Below are 20,294 nucleotides of genomic sequence, written 5' to 3' on the forward strand. Positions count from 1 at the left end.
TAAGGGGCCTGTTGGGATCCTCGGGCAGATTATGTCGGTATTCCAGTTGTGAAGGATCGACGGGGTTCCGTGCCCCGTACCGGCAGTAGAATGTGTCCGGATATTGTAGCCGAGGAATGGGCTTCAGGAGTAGCCCAGGAGCTCTAGCCGGGAGATGGGTCTAGCATGGGCTCAGCCCAGGCTAGTTGGTGCTTGCTACAGGACGGAGACGTTAGCCAGGAGTAGTCAACCCGGGTTGCGGTTAGCTAGCTGCCATGATCCAGATGAAAGGGTTCAGAGTTTGCGTTAGGAATCCGGGGATATGGAGAGAAAAATAGGTCCGGTATGCTCGGGTTTGAAACACGTTGTACAAACTGGCTAGAGCTTTCCAAGCTAAAGGTTAGCTGACTGATAACTGGTAGCTAGTTAGCTAGCTAGTTTCAGTTGAGGTATTCCAGTTTGGAGGTAAATAGAAATACTTAAAAAAAACAGATCCACACCACATTGGGTGAGGTGGGTTGCAGCAGATTATTTTGTAGTTGAGGTTTAGGAAAATATTAAAAAGAATGCAAAGAAAAATATATAAAAAGATATATACATGGGACTAGACAAGACAAAGACATCTGACTGCTACCTCATCTTGGATTCAAAATGAACAGTAAACATTACACTCACATAAGTTCCAAAAGAATAAAGACATTTCAAATGTCATATTATGTCTATATACAGTGTTGTAGCGATGTTAAAGTACAAAATGGAAAATAAATCAACTTAAAAATAAAAATTTGTGTAGCAGACCCTCTTGAGTCAAAGGCTTTTTTCAATCAACAAAGCATGAAAAGACTTTGCCTTTGTTTTGGTTTGTTTGTCAATTAGGGTGTGCAGAGTGAATACGTGGTCTGTCGGTGAAAAATTTGGTACAAAGCACATTTGACATTTGCTCAGTACATTGTTTTCACTGAGGAAATGTATGAGTCTGCTGTTAACTATAATGCAGAGGATTTTCCCAAGGTTGCTGTTGACTCATATCCCACTGTAGTTATTGGGGTCAAATTTGTCTTCACTTTTGTGGATTGTTGACCTCCCCCCTCTCTCTCTCTGCAGCATGGCCAGCTCGTTCAGGAAGAAGTATGTCCTTGCAGACTCAGGCTTGGGTGGAGCCTGGCAGCTCCTGTGTAGCTGGGACTTCAGTGTGACTAACGAGAAAGCCGTACGACAGCGCAAGAACAATCTGCGCATCCAACTCAAGGTCACTTTCACTGTAATCTCGGAAACCAGAACCAAATCTTGTGTGAGCTGGCCAGTTATCAGGCTTTTACAAGCGACTAATGTCACTGTTTTTGATAAACTATTACTGTAGCTTTGTTGACCTCATGGCCATCTCATTACTGTAGCTTTGTTGACCTCATGGCCATATCATTACTGTAGCTTTGTTGACCTCATGGGCCTATCATTAACTGTAGCTTTGTTACAAGAAATAATGTAATATCGCTGAACAAATCCCATATTTGCGAGACTAGATAAATGCCCAGTACTTGTGACTCAGTACTTATCTGCTCTTCCATACATAGAATACTCTGCACTCTGACTTGTTAAGGGGCCCAAATAGGATCTCTCTCAGATAACCAACTCTGAAATAACTTTGAAATAATGTTTCCATTCCCCTCCAGGAGTCCTTATCAGAAAAGATCCAGGTGGCCCTGCTACCTCTGACAGAGAGGCTGAAGCACTATGGGGTCTTCCTGGGTACCTGGCTCCTCTCCACGGGCATGGCCTTGGGCTGTGGCGCCAGTGTCTACTTCCTGTGTCAATATGACACATGGGTATGGTACATTTTATTAACTTTCATATAACCAGGAAGTCCCATTGAGGTCAGAAGAACTCTTTCCCAAGGGAGACCTTACGTAAACGTTGTGACACGATGACACATGGCTTCCTGATAAGGCTTGTGTTGTTAATGTATGATCCGGGGATCAGCTGACCCTGATCCATCTAAGTATGATGAAGACCAGGTGGTGATTACTTTGAATCAGGTGTGTTAGTGCTGGGCTAAAACAAATGCCTCACACTGTGTAGCTCCGGGACCAGTGTCGATGACTATTGTATAAGACATACCCTTGTGTACAGTAATTCAAAGTGTGTCATAGTGTCTGTGTGTACCTGAGCATATCTGCATCATATAGCATCAATACAATACTACTTTCCTGGCAGTACAGGGTGTGGTCTTTATAATGGTGTTAGTGGGACATCATTGCTACACTTCCGCCCTATGGGACTCCCAATCACGGCCGGTTGTGATACAGCCTGGATTTGAACCAAGGTGCCTGTAGTGATGTCTCTAGCACTGAGATGCAGTGCCTTAGACCGCTGCGCCACTCGGGAGCACCTAAGACTTACCCTACACCATTGTGTCACCACTGATCTATTGTTAATGGAAGCTCAAGTGTTTGTGTTTCCAGCAGGAGTGTGACGATAAAGACTTGGGGAGAGCAGAATCAACAACATCTGCATCATCAAGACTGTTGCTTTGTGACAAGGTGTTAAAGTCCACAGTTAGCCATTGTTATGTAAATGCCAGCTGAAAAGTACCCAGGGCCTTGGCTCCAAGTCAGAGCAGGTCAGCCGTAGCCATGGCCCAGTGAGACATGGGTGCCGGCCCTCGTAGATGGAAACATGTGTAAAACATTGGGGTAAATCTCAAATGGAAACTGGACACTTTATCTTGCTAAAGCTGTGATTGATTATGTCCAGACTTCGATGTCATATCTTTTCTCCAGGCTGGTTGCTTCTGGGCACTGATCTGGGAACAGCTCACTCTCTCCAAATCCTCTTTTTAACATGGGGGAAACACAAAACTGTCCTTAGATCAGGACAAACTGACCTACCATGGTATCTTTCCAGCGGACGAGGCAGTCAGCGGACAAAGCTTCCGGCTCTCTCCTGCAGGAGGCCGCTACTCTCCTCCTCCCCTTTGTGGTGTCCCTGATCAATCTGGTCGTCCCTCTCTTCTACTCTCTGTTCAAAAAGATAGAGCACTACTCCAACCCTCGCATGCAGGTCTATGCCATCATAGTCAGGTTAGAGATGGACACAAAACACGTTTAAAAATACATACGCTACCGGTCAAAAGTTTAGATACACCTACTCATTCAAGGGTTTTTCTTTATTATATATTTTCTATATTTTGATTTGTTTAACACTTTTTTGGTTACTACATGATTCCATATGTGTTCTTTCATAGTTTTGATGTCTTCACTATTATTCTACATTGTAGTTTAATAGTAAAAAGAAAGAAAAACCCTGGAATGAGTAGGTGTGTCCAAACTTTTGACTGGTACTGTATATTGGAATCGATTGATCAAAACTATTTGCTCAATGATCAATTTAAAGCAATGGATGAATTAAATATTACAGTAATGCGTAAATTCTAAATATGCTTAATAAAATATCAGAAAAGAACAGAAAGGTCATATACTGTACAAGGTTTTAGAAGACTGATGTTTTGAATGCCCTTTTCCTTTTTAGAAATGTCATTCTCAAGATGTCCATTCTGGGTATTCTCTGCTACTACTGGATGAAGGATGTGGCCAATACATTTTCAGTAAGTCCTTTTAAACCAAATCACATGCATGCTTTCAAAAATGTTTTTGGTTGTCACTGATATGTACTGTGTGTTCATTCACCACTGTGATTCCAATCGTTGGTCTTAGTGCTGGGAGTCCATCGTAGGACAAGCCTTGTACAGACTGGTTATTATGGACTTCCTCTTCATAATGTTAGGATCCTTCTTTGGAGAGTTCTTGAGCAAGTGAGTGGCATTTTCAAAACATATTTCCCATAACGTGTTCACTTAAAGCTAAAAATGCTACAGTATGCAGTAGAATTCTATACTGTAACTCATCTTTCTGTTTGGAGGGAAGGTTTCATTGAAAAATGCTCTTCTGTAACTCCTTAGTTATTTTCTCCACCAGTGTCATTGGGACTAAATGCATACAGAGCCTGGGAGTTCCAGAGTTTGACGTTGCCAGGAATGTCCTTGACCTGATCTATGCACAGACCCTGGCATGGTATTTCATTACACTGTACTCTACTGTACTGTGCTCTACTGTACTGTACTCTACTGTACTCTACTGTACTGTACTCTACTGTACTCTACTGTACTGTGCTCTACAGTACTCGACTGTACTCTACTCTACTGTATTCTACTGTACTGTGCTCTACTGTACTCTACTGTACTGTACTCTACTGTACTCTACTGTACTGTGCTCTACTGTACTCTACTGTACTCTACTGTACTCTACTCTACTGTACTGTGCTCTACTGTACTGTGCTCTACCGTACTGTACTCTACTGTACTCTACTGTACTCTACTTTACTGTACTGTGCTCTACTGTACTGTACTGTACTCTACTGGACTGTACTGTACTGTACTCTACTGGACTGTACTGTAATCTACTCTACTGTACGCTACTGTACTCTACTGTACTGTACTGTACTCAACTGTACTCGACTGGACCCTACTGTACTGTACTCTACTTTACTGTACTCTACTGGACTGTACTGGACTCTACTGTACTGTGCTCTACTGTACTCTACTGTACTGTACCATACTATACTGTGTTCTAATGTACTCTACTCTACTGTACTCTACTGTACTCTACTTTACTGTACTGTGCTCTACTGTACTGTACTGTACTCTACTGGACTGTACTGTACTGTACTGTACTCTACTGGACTGTACTGTAATCTACTCTACTGTACGCTACTGTACTCTACTGTACTGTACTGTACTCAACTGTACTCGACTGGACCCTACTGTACTGTACTCTACTTTACTGTCCTCTACTGGACTGTACTGGACTCTACTGTACTGTGCTCTACTGTACTCTACTGTACTGTACCATACTATACTGTGTTCTAATGTACTCTACTCTACTGTACTCTACTGTACTGTGCTCTAATGTTCTCTACTCTACTGTACAGTGCTCTAATATACTCTACTCTACTGTACAGTGCTCTAATGTACTCTACTCTACTGTACAGTGCTCGAACGTACTCTACTCTACTGTACAAATCAAATCAAATCAAATTTTATTTATCACATACACATGGTTAGCAGATGTTAATGCGAGTGTAGCGAAATGCTTGTGCTTCTAGTTCCGACAATGCAGTAATAACCAACAAGTAATCTAACTAACCATTCCAAAACTACTGTCTTGTACACAGTGTGAGGGGATAAAGAATATGTACATAAGGATATATGAATGAGTGATGGTACAGAGCAGCATAGTCAAGATACAGTAGATGGTATCGAGTACAGTATATACATATGAGATGAGTATGTAAACAAAGTGGCATAGTTAAAGTGGCTAGTGATACATGTATTACATAAGGATACAGTCGATGATATAGAGTACAGTATATACGTATGCATATGAGATGAATAATGTAGGGTAAGTAACATTATATACAGTGCTCTAATGTACTCTACTCTACTGTACAGTGTTCTAATGTACTCTACTCTACTCTACTGCACAGTGCTCTAATGTACTCTAATCTACTGTACTGTACCGTACCGTACTGTACTGTGTTCTAATGTACTCTACTCTACTGTACTCTACTGTACTGTGCTCTAATGTTCTCTACTCTACTGTACAGTGCTCTAATATACTCTACTCTACTGTACAGTGCTCTAATGTACTCTACTCTACTGTACAGTGCTCTAATGTACTCTACTCTACTGTACAGTGCTCTAATATACTCTACTCTACTGTACAGTGCTCGAATGTACTCTACTCTACTGTACAGTTCTCTAATGTACTCTACTCTACTGTACAGTGCTCTAATGTACTCTCTCTACTGTACAGTGCTCTAATGTACTCTAATGTACTCTACTGCACAGTGCTCTAATGTACTCTACTCTACTGTACTGTGCTTTAATTTACTATACTCTACTGTACTATACTCTACTGTACTGTGCTCTAATGTACTCTACTATACTGTACTGTGCTCTAATTTACTCTACTCTACTGTACTGTGCTCTAATGTACTCTACTGTACTGTGCTCTAATGACCTCTACTGTACAGTACTCTACTGTAGTGGACTCTACTGTACTCTACTCTAATGTACTGTACTGTACTGAACTGTGCTGTCCTCGACTCTAATCGCTGTTAATCTATAGCTCCATCTATTTTCATAGTAAAACATAACACCACTGTGGATGAGATATGGTCAATTCTTATAACCATGTTTTTCTGTCTGCAGGATCGGAATATACTTCTCTCCCCTCCTCCCAGTGATACAGATAATCAAGTTCTTCATCCTCTTCTACCTAAAGAAGGTAACCTGTTCAGTATGGTTCTTCTACCTAAAGAAGGTAACCTGTTCAGTACGGTTCTTCTACCTAAAGAAGGTAACCTGTTCAGTATGGTTCTTCTACCTAAAGAAGGTAACCTGTTCAGTATGGTTCTTCTACCTAAAGAAGGTAACCTGTTCAGTACGGTTCTTCTACCTAAAGAAGGTAACCTGTTCAGTACGGTTCTTCTACCTAAAGAAGGTAACCTGTTCAGTACGGTTCTTCTACCTAAAGAAGGTAACCTGTTCAGTACGGTTCTTCTACCTAAAGAAGGTAACCTGTTCAGTATGGTTCTTCTACCTAAAGAAGGTAACCTGTTCAGTATGGTTCTTCTACCTAAAGAAGGTAACCTGTTCAGTATGGTTCTTCTACCAAAAGAAGGTAACCTGTTCAGTACGGTTCTTCTACCTAAAGAAGGTAACCTGTTCAGTATGGTTCTTCTACCTAAAGAAGGTAACCTGTTCAGTATGGTTCTTCTACCTAAAGAAGGTAACCTGTTCAGTATGGTTCTTCTACCTAAAGAAGGTAACCTGTTCAGTACGGCTCTTCTACCTAAAGAAGGTAACCTGTTCAGTACGGTTCTTCTACCTAAAGAAGGTAACCTGTTCAGTACGGTTCTTCTACCTAAAGAAGGTAACCTGTTCAGTACGGTTCTTCTACCTAAAGAAGGTAACCTGTTCAGTACGGTTCTTCTACCTAAAGAAGGTAACCTGTTCAGTACGGTTCTTCTACCTAAAGAAGGTAACCTGTTCAGTATGGTTCTTCTACCTAAAGAAGGTAACCTGTTCAGTATGGTTCTTCTACCTAAAGAAGGTAACCTGTTCAGTACGGTTCTTCTACCTAAAGAAGGTAACCTGTTCAGTACGGTTCTTCTACCTAAAGAAGGTAACCTGTTCAGTATGGTTCTTCTATCTAAAGAAGGTAACCTGTTCAGTACGGTTCTTCTACCTAAAGAAGGTAACCTGTTCAGTACGGTTCTTCTACCTAAAGAAGGTAACCTGTTCAGTACGGTTCTTCTACCTAAAGAAGGTAACCTGTTCAGTACGGTTCTTCTACCTAAAGAAGGTAACCTGTTCAGTATGGTTCTTCTACCTAAAGAAGGTAACCTGTTCAGTACGGTTCTTCTACCTAAAGAAGGTAACCTGTTCAGTATGGTTCTTCTACCTAAAGAAGGTAACCTGTTCAGTACGGTTCTTCTACCTAAAGAAGGTAACCTGTTCAGTATGGTTCTTCTACCTAAAGAAGGTAACCTGTTCAGTATGGTTCTTCTACCTAAAGAAGGTAACCTGTTCAGTATGGTTCTTCTACCTAAAGAAGGTAACCTGTTCAGTACGGTTCTTCTACCTAAAGAAGGTAACCTGTTCAGTATGGTTCTTCTACCTAAAGAAGGTAACCTGTTCAGTATGGTTCTTCTACCTAAAGAAGGTAACCTGTTCAGTACGGTTCTTCTACCTAAAGAAGGTAACCTGTTCAGTATGGTTCTTCTACCTAAAGAAGGTAACCTGTTCAGTATGGTTCTTCTACCTAAAGAAGGTAACCTGTTCATTATGGTAGATAATATAGGCCCCTTAGCAGACACTTCTTATCCAAAGCAGTGAGTACATATTCAGTACAGTGAAAAAAGTATTTTATAGTACAGAGAGTGAGTACATTTTTAGTATGGCCATGTGACCCCTGCAGGAATTGCTAGCGCAGCACTCCATCCAACTGTGCCACACAGGACCATGGCTGACTCAGGTGACAGTAAGCTGAACCTTGGTGTTGATTCTCTGCCCTAGATACCATGCCGTAGCAGAATGGGCCAGGCTCGTGTTACTCTTTTCTGAAGAGGGTGCTGAATGTTTCATGACAAGGTTGAATGGCATAGAATTAGCTCTATTTATAGATGGTAGCGATGGTCACTAGGATTTTCCAATACAATGATGAAACATATATGAGTGTCCTGGATGTTCATCAACAAAACTACAAGTGGAAGGTGTCTGCAATAAAGGATTTAGTTGATCAAATACAATAACATGATACCTGTTAAAGGTCCCCAAAGCACACACATCCCTGGGTCGCTCCTCTTTTCAGTTCGCTGCAGCCAGCGACTGGAACAAGCTGCAACAAACACTCCAACTGGATCGTTTTATCTCCATCTCTTCATTCAAAGACTCGATCATGGACACTCTTACTGACAGTTGTGGTTGCTTTGCGTGATGTAATGTTGTCTCTAACTTCTTGCCCTTTGTGCTGTTGTTCTGTGCCCAATAATGTTTGTACCATGTTTTGTACTGCTACCATGTTGTGTTGACATGTGTTGCTGCCTTGCTTTGTTGTCTTAGGTCTCTCTTTATGTAGTGTTGTGTTGTCTCTCTTGTTGTGATGTGTGTTTTGTCCTATATTTATATATATTTTAAATGTTTAATCCCAGCCCCTTGTCCCCGCAGGAGGCCTTTTGCCTTTTGGTAGGTTGTCATTGTAAATAACAATTTGTTCTTAACTGACTTGCTTAGTTAAATAAAGGTGAAATAAAATACAAATAAATACCTCCCTGACAAATCAATAATGACTTTATTTCTGGATAATGTGGAGGTTAAATATTACTCTCAGTTCTCCCTTATTGTCAAAGGTCATTGTTTGTTCACCTATTCATCAAATCGTGCCGTTGCCAAGACACCGTGACCAGGCTCCTCCTCTCTCTATCTCCCTCTCCAGCTCTGTAATGCCCGGTCTATACTTTGTGTCCTCCAGGTCAGCCTGACCCAGAACTGCCAGCCCCCCAGGCGAGCCGGCAGGGCGGCTCAGATGCAAACCATCTTCATCGCTATCCTCTTCTTCCCTTCCTTCGTGGGGGCTCTGTCCATGGTGGCCTACACCGTGTGGACGTAGGTGTATAAGCGGTCAGGGCAAGGCTAATCTAGGGACTTATGTTATGTTAAGGCTGTCATAGATTGTAGCTATATGGAGTGGTTCAGATTCCATCTAGTTCTGGATAAATATGGCTTGTTCAGAAGAACTGGAGTCTGTCATTAATTGATAACCAAGAGCTAAACTTGATTCAGATTTGGTTTAATTTTAGGGGCTGATATAGTCTGTGTAATCATGCTGTTTGATTAGCAGCTATTCAAAAGCATGACGCTATACTCAAACCTTCTAGTAAGAAAGTTGAAAATGTGCTGAAAGTTGGATGATTGAAAGTTGGTTGACTTTGGCTCCTTTTCTCTGACCTAAGCATTTTAAACTGCCATGTCTCCCCTGATCCCTCACAGTCTGCCCCCCTCAGACAAGTGTGGGCCCTTCAGGGGCCTCAACACCACCTTCAGTGCAATACAGATCTGGATGGACGATTTGAACAGGGTGGATGCGTTTCAGTGGACTGTCTGGATCTACCAGCACGTCATCAGGAGTGAGATATTCTACTTCCTGATCTCCCTCATCATCCTGTGAGTTCATCTTTGTTCATGTTTGAGGTGGTTATGTTGGGTTAAAGTTGTGTTTATGAAGGTAACAAGTAGTTTTAAAGCACAGTCTTAAGGTAAAGTGACAGTTGTCTTGAAAACGTGAGATAAGGCATCTAAGTCATAAACTTAGCTTGATCATGATTCCTAGAAATGATTGATCGTTTGAGCTGTTTGTCAAAAGATTGACTTGTACATTTTGCTAGTCACTCTTATCCATAGACTTACAGGAGCACTTAGGGTGAAGTGCCTTGTTCAAGGGCACATCGGCCGATTTTTCACCTAGTCAGCTTAGTGATTCAAACCAGCGACCTTTCGGTTACTGGCCCAATGCTCTTCACCGCTAGGCTACCTGCCTTGAAGCAGTATATCGAAGTCCTATCAAGCAATGCATTCAGCTTTTATAGCGTTGTCTACCGGATCAAGCCTTCAAATACAATCTAGTGGCACTTTATGACATTAAGGGCCTACTTTGCCCTTTCACATACTGTAATACAAACTCACTGACTGACCTCCTTTCCACAGTGTCTTCATTTACATCTTCAGGCAGATCACTCAGGGACGCCAGCTGCTTATCACTCTACTGAGACAGCAGATTGTTAATGTGAGTTCTGGTGAGCTGTCTGGTCCGACGTGTCTCGTCCATCAGAGCTGTTGTGTCCGAAGTGGTTGTGTCTACGTTATGATGTTGTTGAAGTGTTGGAATAATATATTTAGCTGATTTCATTTGAATGTGCAGTGTTGATGTTGTTCATTTGTTGTTTTTATGAATTGTATTGACTGTCTAGAACGTTCTCGCTCTCTCTTTCACTCCCTCTCTGGTTGTCTCTCTCTCGCTCTCGCTCTCTCTCTCTCTCTCTCTCTCTCTCTCACTCCCTTTATTAGGAAGGGAAGGACAAGGCGTTCTTGTTGGAGAAGCTACAGACCCTTCAGAAATCCAAGCAGAACAAACAGAAAAATAAAAAACAGGTGAGAGGATCAAAGAGAAATTACCTTGAGACTATCGAACTTACCCTAGAGACTATCTAACTTAACCTTGAGACTATCTAACTTAACCTTGAGACTATCTAACTTAACCTTGAGACTATCTAACTTAACCTTGAGACTATCTAAACTTAACCTTGAGACTATCTAACTTAACCTTGAGACTATCTAACTTACAATAAATACCTAAACTCCAATGTTATTTCAAATGTCATACTTGTCATACTTGAACTATGACCCTTTCTCTCAATCAGGTCAGGAAAAGACAGGAAAATGAATCCTCTACTGGCATGCTCCAGGCTCTGATTGCCCGACAGCGGTTGGAGCAAGAGAATGGTGACAGCAGCAGCTCTTTCGGTGTGCCTATGCCTTCCGGCCTCTCAGTCTCCACGACATCGAGTGCTATGATGCAGGCCATGCTAGCCAGGCAATACGCAGAGGACCAGGATGTAGCCAGTTATCGCGGGGTGCCATTTCCTGCAGACCAAACACCTGCGCCCTCCAGTGCACTGATACAGGCCATGCAAGCCAGGCAAAGGGCGGAGTCACAGAATGAGGACGAGTTTTACCGGGCGCCAGTTCAGTCACAGAACCCAGTAAACGCGTTACCCAGTGCGATGATACAGGTGATGCAAGCCAGGCAGAGGGCGGAGTCAGAGCAGGAAGAGGACGAGTTTTACCGGGCGCCAGTTCATTCAGAACACCCAGTGTCATCAACATCCAGTGCAATGATGCAGGTCATGCAGGCCAGGCAGAGAGCAGAGGAGGAGGAGAGCGAGTTTTACCGGGCGCCTGCTTCTTCACAGCACCCAGATGCGTCAGGCACTGGTAGTGCTCTGATACAGGCCATGCTAGCCCGGCAACAGGTAGAGGAGGAGTACAGTGACAGATTCTGAGCATGACCGAGAACTGAACCGCTTGGGGGGGAAAATATGGCGGGCACAATTGAAATGTGACCAGCTGTAGAAAGCAGAGAAATATCAGAGGAAATATCAGAAGATTCTGTCTGGCATCAAGAGAGGGCAGGACCAACTCTATGTAGACTGTTTCTATTGGACCATAAAAGAGTGTAGCCAATGGGTTGTGAAAAGATACATCTGATATATGTTTTCCCTTTTGATAAAAGAACACATTGTTTTTGTACAAAAAAATATTTTAATATTAAAAATATTTAATATATTTGTGTACTGTATGTATACATGATATGTGTTTAGCCTGTAAAATACTGTCAATTAATGTTGTATAAATGTAGGAATATTCTGATCCATACTAAATTGTAAATACTATAAAATTGTATGGTACTGTATGTTTTTTTTTCTCCATGAACAGCACTGTCCTCTAGTGGTAGGGATTGAACCTGGTCTGGATGTTCATCAATGAATAGGTACTTGAGTAGATATCAAATATATACTTTGAGAATACATCCAAGTCACTTATTGTTCTCAGAGCAAAGCAAAAAAAATGGATATAGAACATAACGAAAGAAACTACAGCAAATATTTTCTGTACAAAATGAAACACTCTTGAGTTTGCTATGGAAGACATTTGTTTATTGAGTAATTCATTGCAGAATCCTTAATCCCTATAAGCATAAAGTACTTTAAATAGAATACACAGTCATTGGTCATAATGATACTCAAGTAACATTGGTGTCCAGTGGTCAGTTTTTGTCTTATCCGATACTGAGTAATGTGCAGTAAACAGACCACTGAGGCAACAAACAATACGCAACTTCAAAAGGAAAATAATACACATCTTACAGTGATTACACAGATCAAAACCATTCTACTTTATGACATTTATTTACATTCATATAGTTATGCGTTATAGGCACGGTAAAATACGAGTTAAATGCAGTTTGTCACCCCCTTCCTAATTCCATATTTAGTAAGGCTAATAGCATGCAAAAACATCACATAAACAGTCCTATGATGTCTCAGGGAAATCAGAGGGCGTTCTAATACATATCTTGTTCAAAGGGGCATCCCTTTTTGAACATACAAATGAATGATAGGTACCCATGAATTCTTGAAGAATATGACATTAATGCCTCATCAGCTTAGTTCAATTGTCTGACCAAAATAGAAGCTTGTTTTACTCCAATGTTTGTAAACAAAGTAAATGTAAACAAACACCACACAGCCTCAAAACATGGTTAAAACTATAATGTCGATATCATGGATATTCAGTCCTTACATCCATAGTTCTGTCTCTGAATTTGAGAGTGATTACATTTCTCCAGCTCCGTTCCTCAGCTTTTAACTGAAACAGGGTGAAACGCTATTGATATTGGTTGCTGCTTTCCTTGTGTGTCAGATCATCTAGTTGTATGATCAGTATGTGCACGGCTGTCTTTCCATGACTATCAACGCCCAAACTGGGAACAAGGGAGTGAATATCCTGGCTCAATTAAGGCAGCGATGAATTCAATCAGAACGGATTCAGTTGCTACAGAATCCCCAGAAGACCCAACACAAGTGACGGATCACAATTGGATAGCACTGACTTCATACAGTTACTTTCGACACATCCAAGTTGAAATGACGACGAAATAACATCAGCACAACCAGAAAATGGTTAAAAATGACATAACTGCGACATCATGTGAACCAGTTGTAACCAGTTTTGCCCCGCTGGGATCCCTCCCTTCAGCACTGGTCTTCCCCCAGAGTCTCTGATACGTCACTCGGGTCTAACGACGCGGCCGGTACGTGCGTCCTAATACCACTGCTATACGGCGTCTGTGTGTACACCTCCACGGTTTGGGATATGGAGCGCAGGGAGTGATCGCGGTAGTATCCCAACGCCTCCCGCGCCTGCTCCTTTCGGATGCTCTGCACGAAGGTCTTGCGTTTGTGTCGGAACTCGATGACAGTCTTGGTGTAGGAGTTGAGGGTGGTGACTGATGCACCCATGCAGCAGGTGAAGGATGCCCAGGCCATGCTGGAAAACAGGAAATGGAAAAGATGGAAGAGAGAGAAGTGAGGAAATAGGGACAACAGATAGAGGAGAGGAAAATGATGGGGACAGCGAGAGGAAAATGATGGGGACAGCGAGAGGAAAATGATGGGGACAGCGAGAGGAAAATGATGGGGACAGAGAGAGGAAAATGATGGGGAGAGCGAGAGGAAAATGATGGGGACAGCGAGAGGAAAATGATGGGGACAGAGAGAGGAAAATGATGGGGACAGAGAGAGGAAAATGATGGGGACAGTGAGAGGAAAATGATGGGGACAGAGAGAAGAAAATGATGGGGACAGCGAGAGGAAAATGATGGGGACAGCGAGAGGAAAAGGCAAGGAGGAGTCAATTGAAGGTGCAATCTGCATATTTAGGCCTGTCGCTGTTCATGGTCAGTTCATAGGGCTGCTCTTTGAATGAAAAACAAATGACAAATGGCTTTAAAACAAACATATGGTTTAAAACAAACAAATGGCTTAAACAAATGGCTTTAAAAGCTAAGAAACGTTAAATACCGAAGTTATCAATCACTTGACAACAGCTCAAGTAATTCAGACAAATACTACACTAAGAAATAGGATGTTTTTATGAAACACTGCAAAACACTGCGAAAAACATATAATCACTTTGAGTTTGGGGATTTCTGGCATACTTTTTGTAAATATTATTATTCCCGTGTAAAAATGGAAGGGTCGTGGCTTTGCAGGATTATTGTCAATCCGTCAATCCCAACAGGGTAGGAATGTCAATCTGGGTAGATCCCAATGTAATAGGCCACTACTGTACATTAGTCTATACACTGTAGCTCCCATCTTCACTCACTGCACATGTTATAATCCAGAGCTATGGCACAAGGGTTAAGATGTTCAGCCTGGAAGATTAAAAGTCTGAACATACAGTGTACATATGTCTTTGTGGGCTACACTTCACCCTTGATCCCCTTATGCAATTTCCCAATCGCATCGACCATATATATATATATTGGGGCTTTGGGACACCAAAGCCTAATCCGCCCGGTAACATGAGAGCTTTGGGGTTTTCATTAGAGAAGTGTGACGCTACAAAGGGAGACGTGGGATTGTGTGTGTGTGTGTGTGTGTGTGTTCCCTACCAGAAGGACCATCCGTAGTCCCAGTTATAGGGCCTCCAGTCTGCAGGGCCCAGGGTGACTGTCACCTGGAACACCTGTGTGTACATCATGTGGGCCACCATACCCAGGAGCCCTGCAATACACAGATACCGGTATACAGTTAGATGTTTAGTGTACATGTAGGCACACACACACACACACACACACACACACACACACACACACACACACACACACACACACACTAGGACTTAGTGACCGCTAAGATGACTTTTCAAAAACCCTCTCTGATAGCTGATGCTTCTACATTGGGAGAGGCTGCAGGTTATCTCCTAGTCAAGACCTACAAAACCAGCTTCTCTCCTTGCTAAATTAGCTTTTCATTATGTTCACCACAGTTAGACTTGTTCAATGTCTACTAGTGGCAACAGTTGCATAGTACTGTATACTAGGGCCGGGAGTTTTCCCCAGACCAGACTCAACAGCGTTTTTTCCCTGGCCATATGACGTAACCAATGCAATTTAACAAAAATCTAAATGTGTCATGAACAGAAAGAAATCTGGGCTCTATGGTCGCCATGGAGTTTTTCCTGGTCAGGTCATGAAGCCTGGGAGAACTCCCGGCCCTTACACACGAAACAATAGCCTGGATCCCAGATCTGTTTGTGCCGTCTAGTAGAGGTGGTTTTCAACAGTCCCTCTGTACCTGAGAGGACGGTGAAGATTGCAGCGAAGGCGTTCAGTTTCAGTCCATCTATCATGTTGCTAGTGCTGGAGTGAACCAGTTCTAGACACATCAGGCTGAAACCCACTATCAACAGGACTATGTACAGCATCTCAGAGACCACCGAGAGCCATAGGACACCTGCAACAGACAAAGCAAAAGCATTAACAGTTGTTAGGGTATTGGAAATCAGTGAGATGATGTCGAATTTGAATCACTGATCATATTTTCATAAGGATGTGTGATGGTTGTGGAGAAAAGGGTTGATTTCTTTGATCGTGTATGCTTCACCCATCTGTTCGTTCATAAATCATAGGACTGCATTTGGCAGGTGCCTATTTGAAGGCCTATCATGGATACTAAACATTTTATTCCCATAAAAGTCAGTCATGTTGTTTGATGATTGTGTCCTAACTTAACCTATATTCAGGTGCACATTTGTATTTTTTGCGTTCTTGGTCTCTACCTATCTAACATCTCTTACATAATTTCTGACATCCATATTGACAACAGACTTGTTGATAACATATCTCAGGACCGACAGGCCACTCAAGACCAATTCATGTCATTTGTCTCCGACGCAAAAAGTATCAGGAATTTTCTCACACCTTCCAGAGCGTCAAACCCTCACACTGTCTTGTTACGGGAGGTTGGAGTCAGACATCTCTTCCTACCTCACCAGTCTGCTATTAATCCTTCTTGACACTTCATTGCAGGAAGTGAACATTGGCTGGTGCCAGTATTTCCCCCGAGACGCTGTCAATGGGATAGGATGGAGGGTCAGGGGCGGTGGCGGGGATGGGGTTGAGGGAGGAATGTCCCAAGACTGAGACAGTGTCTTGTATCGTAATGGAATTTTGGAACACGGTTTGGTGGTACTTAACTTTGGAGACAGTATTAACCCTGTACAGTGTTCTGTGTAAGTATTCTTGTGAGTAGAGTGTAGTAAGTGTTGTACTTATTGCTACGGTAGTAAATAAAGTAGGCTATATGAACTATAGTACAATCCATGTCGTTTTTCTGTTTTGTTTCAATTGAGTTGTTTAGCAGACACTTTCTAGGGGAGACACATTATGACTCGCGGAAGTATGAGAGCTTCTATCTTGTTTTGATTGGTTGTCATTCTGTATTATTTGCGCATGGATCATTTCACAGCTGTTATCATAACCTTCTCCTTTGACAGAGTGGGCGTGACCATAGCAACCCCACATCCTGTGTCCCTGACAACACAGGGGATGATGCCAAGGTTGTTTGAGAACATAAGCCCCAGTACGTCTGGAATAGGGAGTTTATAATACCTCCAGTACATCAAGGCTGATATAGTCAACAAATCAATCAACTATTGTGATCTCAAAGTTCAGGTTTAATGAATATGGAAAAGGTATACCAGAGATACAGAACAAGTTGTAAGAACTAGACCAAAGCCTATAGATAGACAATCCGATATAAAAGCATTTACTGTAGTCTCACAGGAGAACTTTCTCAAGAATTTTCATTAACAACAATCAGTAGAAGCATGTGGGTGGATTTTTCATTTCGAAGCTCAATTAAACCTATTCTGCCTTCCTTCCTTTATAATATATTAACAAAGAAAGTTACACCAATCCTATTGCTCCATGCATTACATCAATCTGCAACATTGGTAGCAGCTAAATACTTCATATTGTTTAAAAAAAATCTGCACTGTATCATATCCAAAATCAGACATAATTAAAGTTCATCAAATTTTATGTGGTACGTTCATATTTAATTTACACGAAGGGAAAAAAATATTGAGTCATGATATAATTTCCTCAATTGGAGCAACAAAGGCAAGCAAAGTAACTAAATATCAGAAGGCAGTTCAAACTTGATGCAGCCACTGCACCCTGCAAACATCCCCTCTATGGTGGCGTCATGACAGCCACTGCACCCTGCAAACATCCCCTCTATGGTGGTGTCATGACAGCCACTGCACCCTGCAAACATCTCCTCTATGGTGGTGTCATGACAGCCACTGTACCCTGCAAACATCTTCTGTATGGTGGTGTCATGACAGCCACTGCATCCTGCAAACATCTCCTCTATGGTGGTGTCATGACAGCCACTGCACCCTGCAAACATCTCCTGTATGGTGGTGTCATGACAGCCACTGCACCCTGCAAACATCTCCTCTATGGTGGTGTCATGACAGCCACTGCACAAACATCCCCTCTATGGTGGCGTCATGACAGCCACTGCACCCTCAAACATCCCCTCTATGGTGGCGTCATGACAGCCACTGCACCCTATGGTGGTGTCATGACAGCCACTGCACCCTGCAAACATCCCCTCTCATGACAGCCACTGCACCCTGCAAACATCCCCTCTATGGTGGCGTCATGACAGCCACTGCACCCTGCAAACATCCCCTCTATGGTGGTGTCATGACAACCCTGCATCTCCATGACAGCCACTGCATGGTGGTGTCATGACAGTCACTGCATCCTGCAAACATCTCATGACAGTCACTCTATGGTGGTGTCATGACAGCCACTGCACCCTGCAAACATCTCCTGTATGGTGGTGTCATGACAGCCACTGCACCCTGCAAACATCTCCTCTATGGTGGTGTCATGACAGCCACTGCACCCTGCAAACATCCCCTCTATGGTGGTGTCATGACAGCCACTGCACCCTGCAAACATCCCCTCTATGGTGGTGTCATGACAGCCACTGCACCCTGCAAACATCCCCTCTATGGTGGTGTCATGACAGCCACTGCACCCTCCTGCAAACATCCCCTCTATGGTGGTGTCATGACAGCCACTGCACCCTGCAAACATCCCCTGCTATGGTGGTGTCATGACAGCCACTGCACCCTGCAAACATCCCCTCTATGGTGGTGTCATGACAGCCACTGCACCCTGCAAACATCCCCTCTATGGTGGTGTCATGACAGCCACTGCACCCTGCAAACATCCCCTCTATGGTGGTGTCATGACAGCCACTGTACCCTGCAAACATCTCCTCTATGGTGGTGTCATGACAGTCACTGCATCCTGCAAACATCCCCTCTATGGTGGTGTCATGACAGCCACTGCACCCTGCAAACATCTCCTGTTTGGTGGTGTCATGACAGTTATAACATTTGAACAGCTCAAGGTGACATTTGAGTGCAAGATGGCAGTTGAGACAGGATGCAGACCCCTTCATACTGCAAGAGTATAGCTCAACATCCTTTTATACTTTATGCAACCCTGTAGACCAGGACCAGGGGTCTTCAATCTTTTTTTGTCCAGGGACCCCCTCCCAGGCAAACCGGCGACCCAGGGACCCCCATCATACGTTAGCAAAACGTGTGCTGTCTTGTCTTATCATTAGGGGAATGATAATGGCAAGGAGAATTACAACAACAAAAAAATATGAATAGATTTGGTAGATAGTCAAAATAATGAAAAACTAAGAGCTGTTTAGCTGGTTAAACAAAGGCTAGACATGTGTTGGCAAAGGTGAATGTCCAAGTCAAGAAAGCTTACCATCAGCACTTGCTGCACTGGTAGCCTTTTCAAAAGCCTATGTAGATACTCCAGTGACTGTAATTAGCTCCAAGGAGTGTAATTTGCTTAAATACTAGGAGTTGACAAATAAAGTAGATATTCTCTTCTTTTCTACTATAGGCATGTAATTGAAAATGTGTTTATTATATTGTTGCTAGCTATAGTCATAAAAATATCCTCGTCCCCAGGGGTGGATTGGCCATCTGGCATTTTTGCCAAATGCCAGATGGGCTGGTCCATTTTTTGCCTAGTGGGTCAAGTGGGTCTGTTTTTTTTTCTTTTCACAAAATGATTATTATCTAATAATGGGGGCCTGAAAATGGGCCGGTGTGTTAGAAATGCCAGGGCCAAGTTCTGGTCCCAGTCTGCCCCTGCTCTCCCTCTACAAGTAATCTTCCTGGTACGGGTGATGTACAGCTCTATAGCAGATGTGTTTACCTCCTGACGTATGCAGTGATCACTCACCTCTCTCCGAAGCCGGAGCCAGATCGATAAAGCTCCTGCATTTCTCACCTGGAACGAATGGAGAAAATGGAGTTTCACATCAAGCTGTAATACCTTGCATGGGTTCTTCAGGGCCACAATTCACTCAGAGTATCCTGTCTATACGACTTGATTTTCGTAATTTGGGGAAGTTCAAAAGTTCAAGAAGAGAAGCATTGCGTGCTTGGCATAGAAAAAGGGAAAAGCCCATAAGTGAAATAAGTCAAATAGAATTAAAGTTCGCTGGATTCTAGCCACAAGTCATTCAGAGTATCTATTAGCCTACTTGATAGTAACGTATAATCTATTTTAGGTGAGGTTCAACAGTTCAAGAAGAGACACACTGCGAGCTTGGCATACAGTAGAGATTAAATAGCAGCTTCAAGGCACACACAAGTCATTCAGATGATTTAGTCTACTTGATTGTACCCACTGGACAAGAACTGTCTGAATCAGTGTTGTTCCCACGTAATTTCAACAACAAAATATAAATGCGATGAAGTCATTTCAGCAACAAAACATCTATGTGGAAAACTGATTGGATTTGCAGAAAGTCATCAATGTAAGGGAATTTCAACTTTGACCCTAAATCCAATGTCATGGTGAAATGTTTTGTTAATCTCACGGGGAATTCACAATAGCTGACAACTCAACCAAATGTCAATCAAAACTAGACTTTGAAATGACATCAGTGCCCTGTGGGCTGTTCAAAAGAAGAAATGCCATTGTGTGCTTAGCATGAGCAAAGCCAAGAGCCAA

General features: G+C 42.6%; 2 protein-coding genes across 3 annotated transcripts in view; one reads left to right on the plus strand and one right to left on the minus strand.

Moving 5' to 3' along the window:
• LOC139424510 (transmembrane channel-like protein 5) overlaps nt 1–12,050 on the plus strand; it is a 28,310-nt gene extending 16,260 nt beyond the window's left edge. For both annotated transcript variants that reach the window (XM_071176433.1, XM_071176432.1), the window contains exons 10-21: nt 1,084–1,228; nt 1,650–1,802; nt 2,881–3,056; nt 3,505–3,580; nt 3,690–3,787; nt 3,951–4,046; nt 6,245–6,320; nt 9,069–9,202; nt 9,587–9,760; nt 10,301–10,379; nt 10,661–10,744; nt 11,014–12,050. In XM_071176433.1, coding sequence (XP_071032534.1) covers nt 1,084–1,228; nt 1,650–1,802; nt 2,881–3,056; nt 3,505–3,580; nt 3,690–3,787; nt 3,951–4,046; nt 6,245–6,320; nt 9,069–9,202; nt 9,587–9,760; nt 10,301–10,379; nt 10,661–10,744; nt 11,014–11,655 — 1,933 coding nt within the window. In that variant the 3' untranslated portion in view covers nt 11,656–12,050. The remainder of the gene's footprint in view (nt 1–1,083; nt 1,229–1,649; nt 1,803–2,880; nt 3,057–3,504; nt 3,581–3,689; nt 3,788–3,950; nt 4,047–6,244; nt 6,321–9,068; nt 9,203–9,586; nt 9,761–10,300; nt 10,380–10,660; nt 10,745–11,013) is intronic.
• A 1,083-nt stretch (nt 12,051–13,133) lies between these two features.
• The window catches only part of LOC139424512 (germ cell-specific gene 1-like protein), an 11,804-nt gene continuing 4,643 nt past the window's right edge, over nt 13,134–20,294 (minus strand). Inside the window, exons 2-5 of the mRNA XM_071176434.1 lie at nt 19,518–19,565; nt 15,517–15,675; nt 14,832–14,943; nt 13,134–13,702 (exon numbers count right to left, since the gene is read on the minus strand). Of these exons, the coding sequence (XP_071032535.1) occupies nt 13,408–13,702; nt 14,832–14,943; nt 15,517–15,675; nt 19,518–19,565 (614 nt within the window). The 3' untranslated portion in view covers nt 13,134–13,407. The remainder of the gene's footprint in view (nt 13,703–14,831; nt 14,944–15,516; nt 15,676–19,517; nt 19,566–20,294) is intronic.

Source organism: Oncorhynchus clarkii, chromosome 13 (genome assembly GCF_045791955.1).
Source record: "Oncorhynchus clarkii lewisi isolate Uvic-CL-2024 chromosome 13, UVic_Ocla_1.0, whole genome shotgun sequence".
In the NCBI taxonomy this organism is placed as follows: Eukaryota; Metazoa; Chordata; class Actinopteri; order Salmoniformes; family Salmonidae; genus Oncorhynchus; species Oncorhynchus clarkii.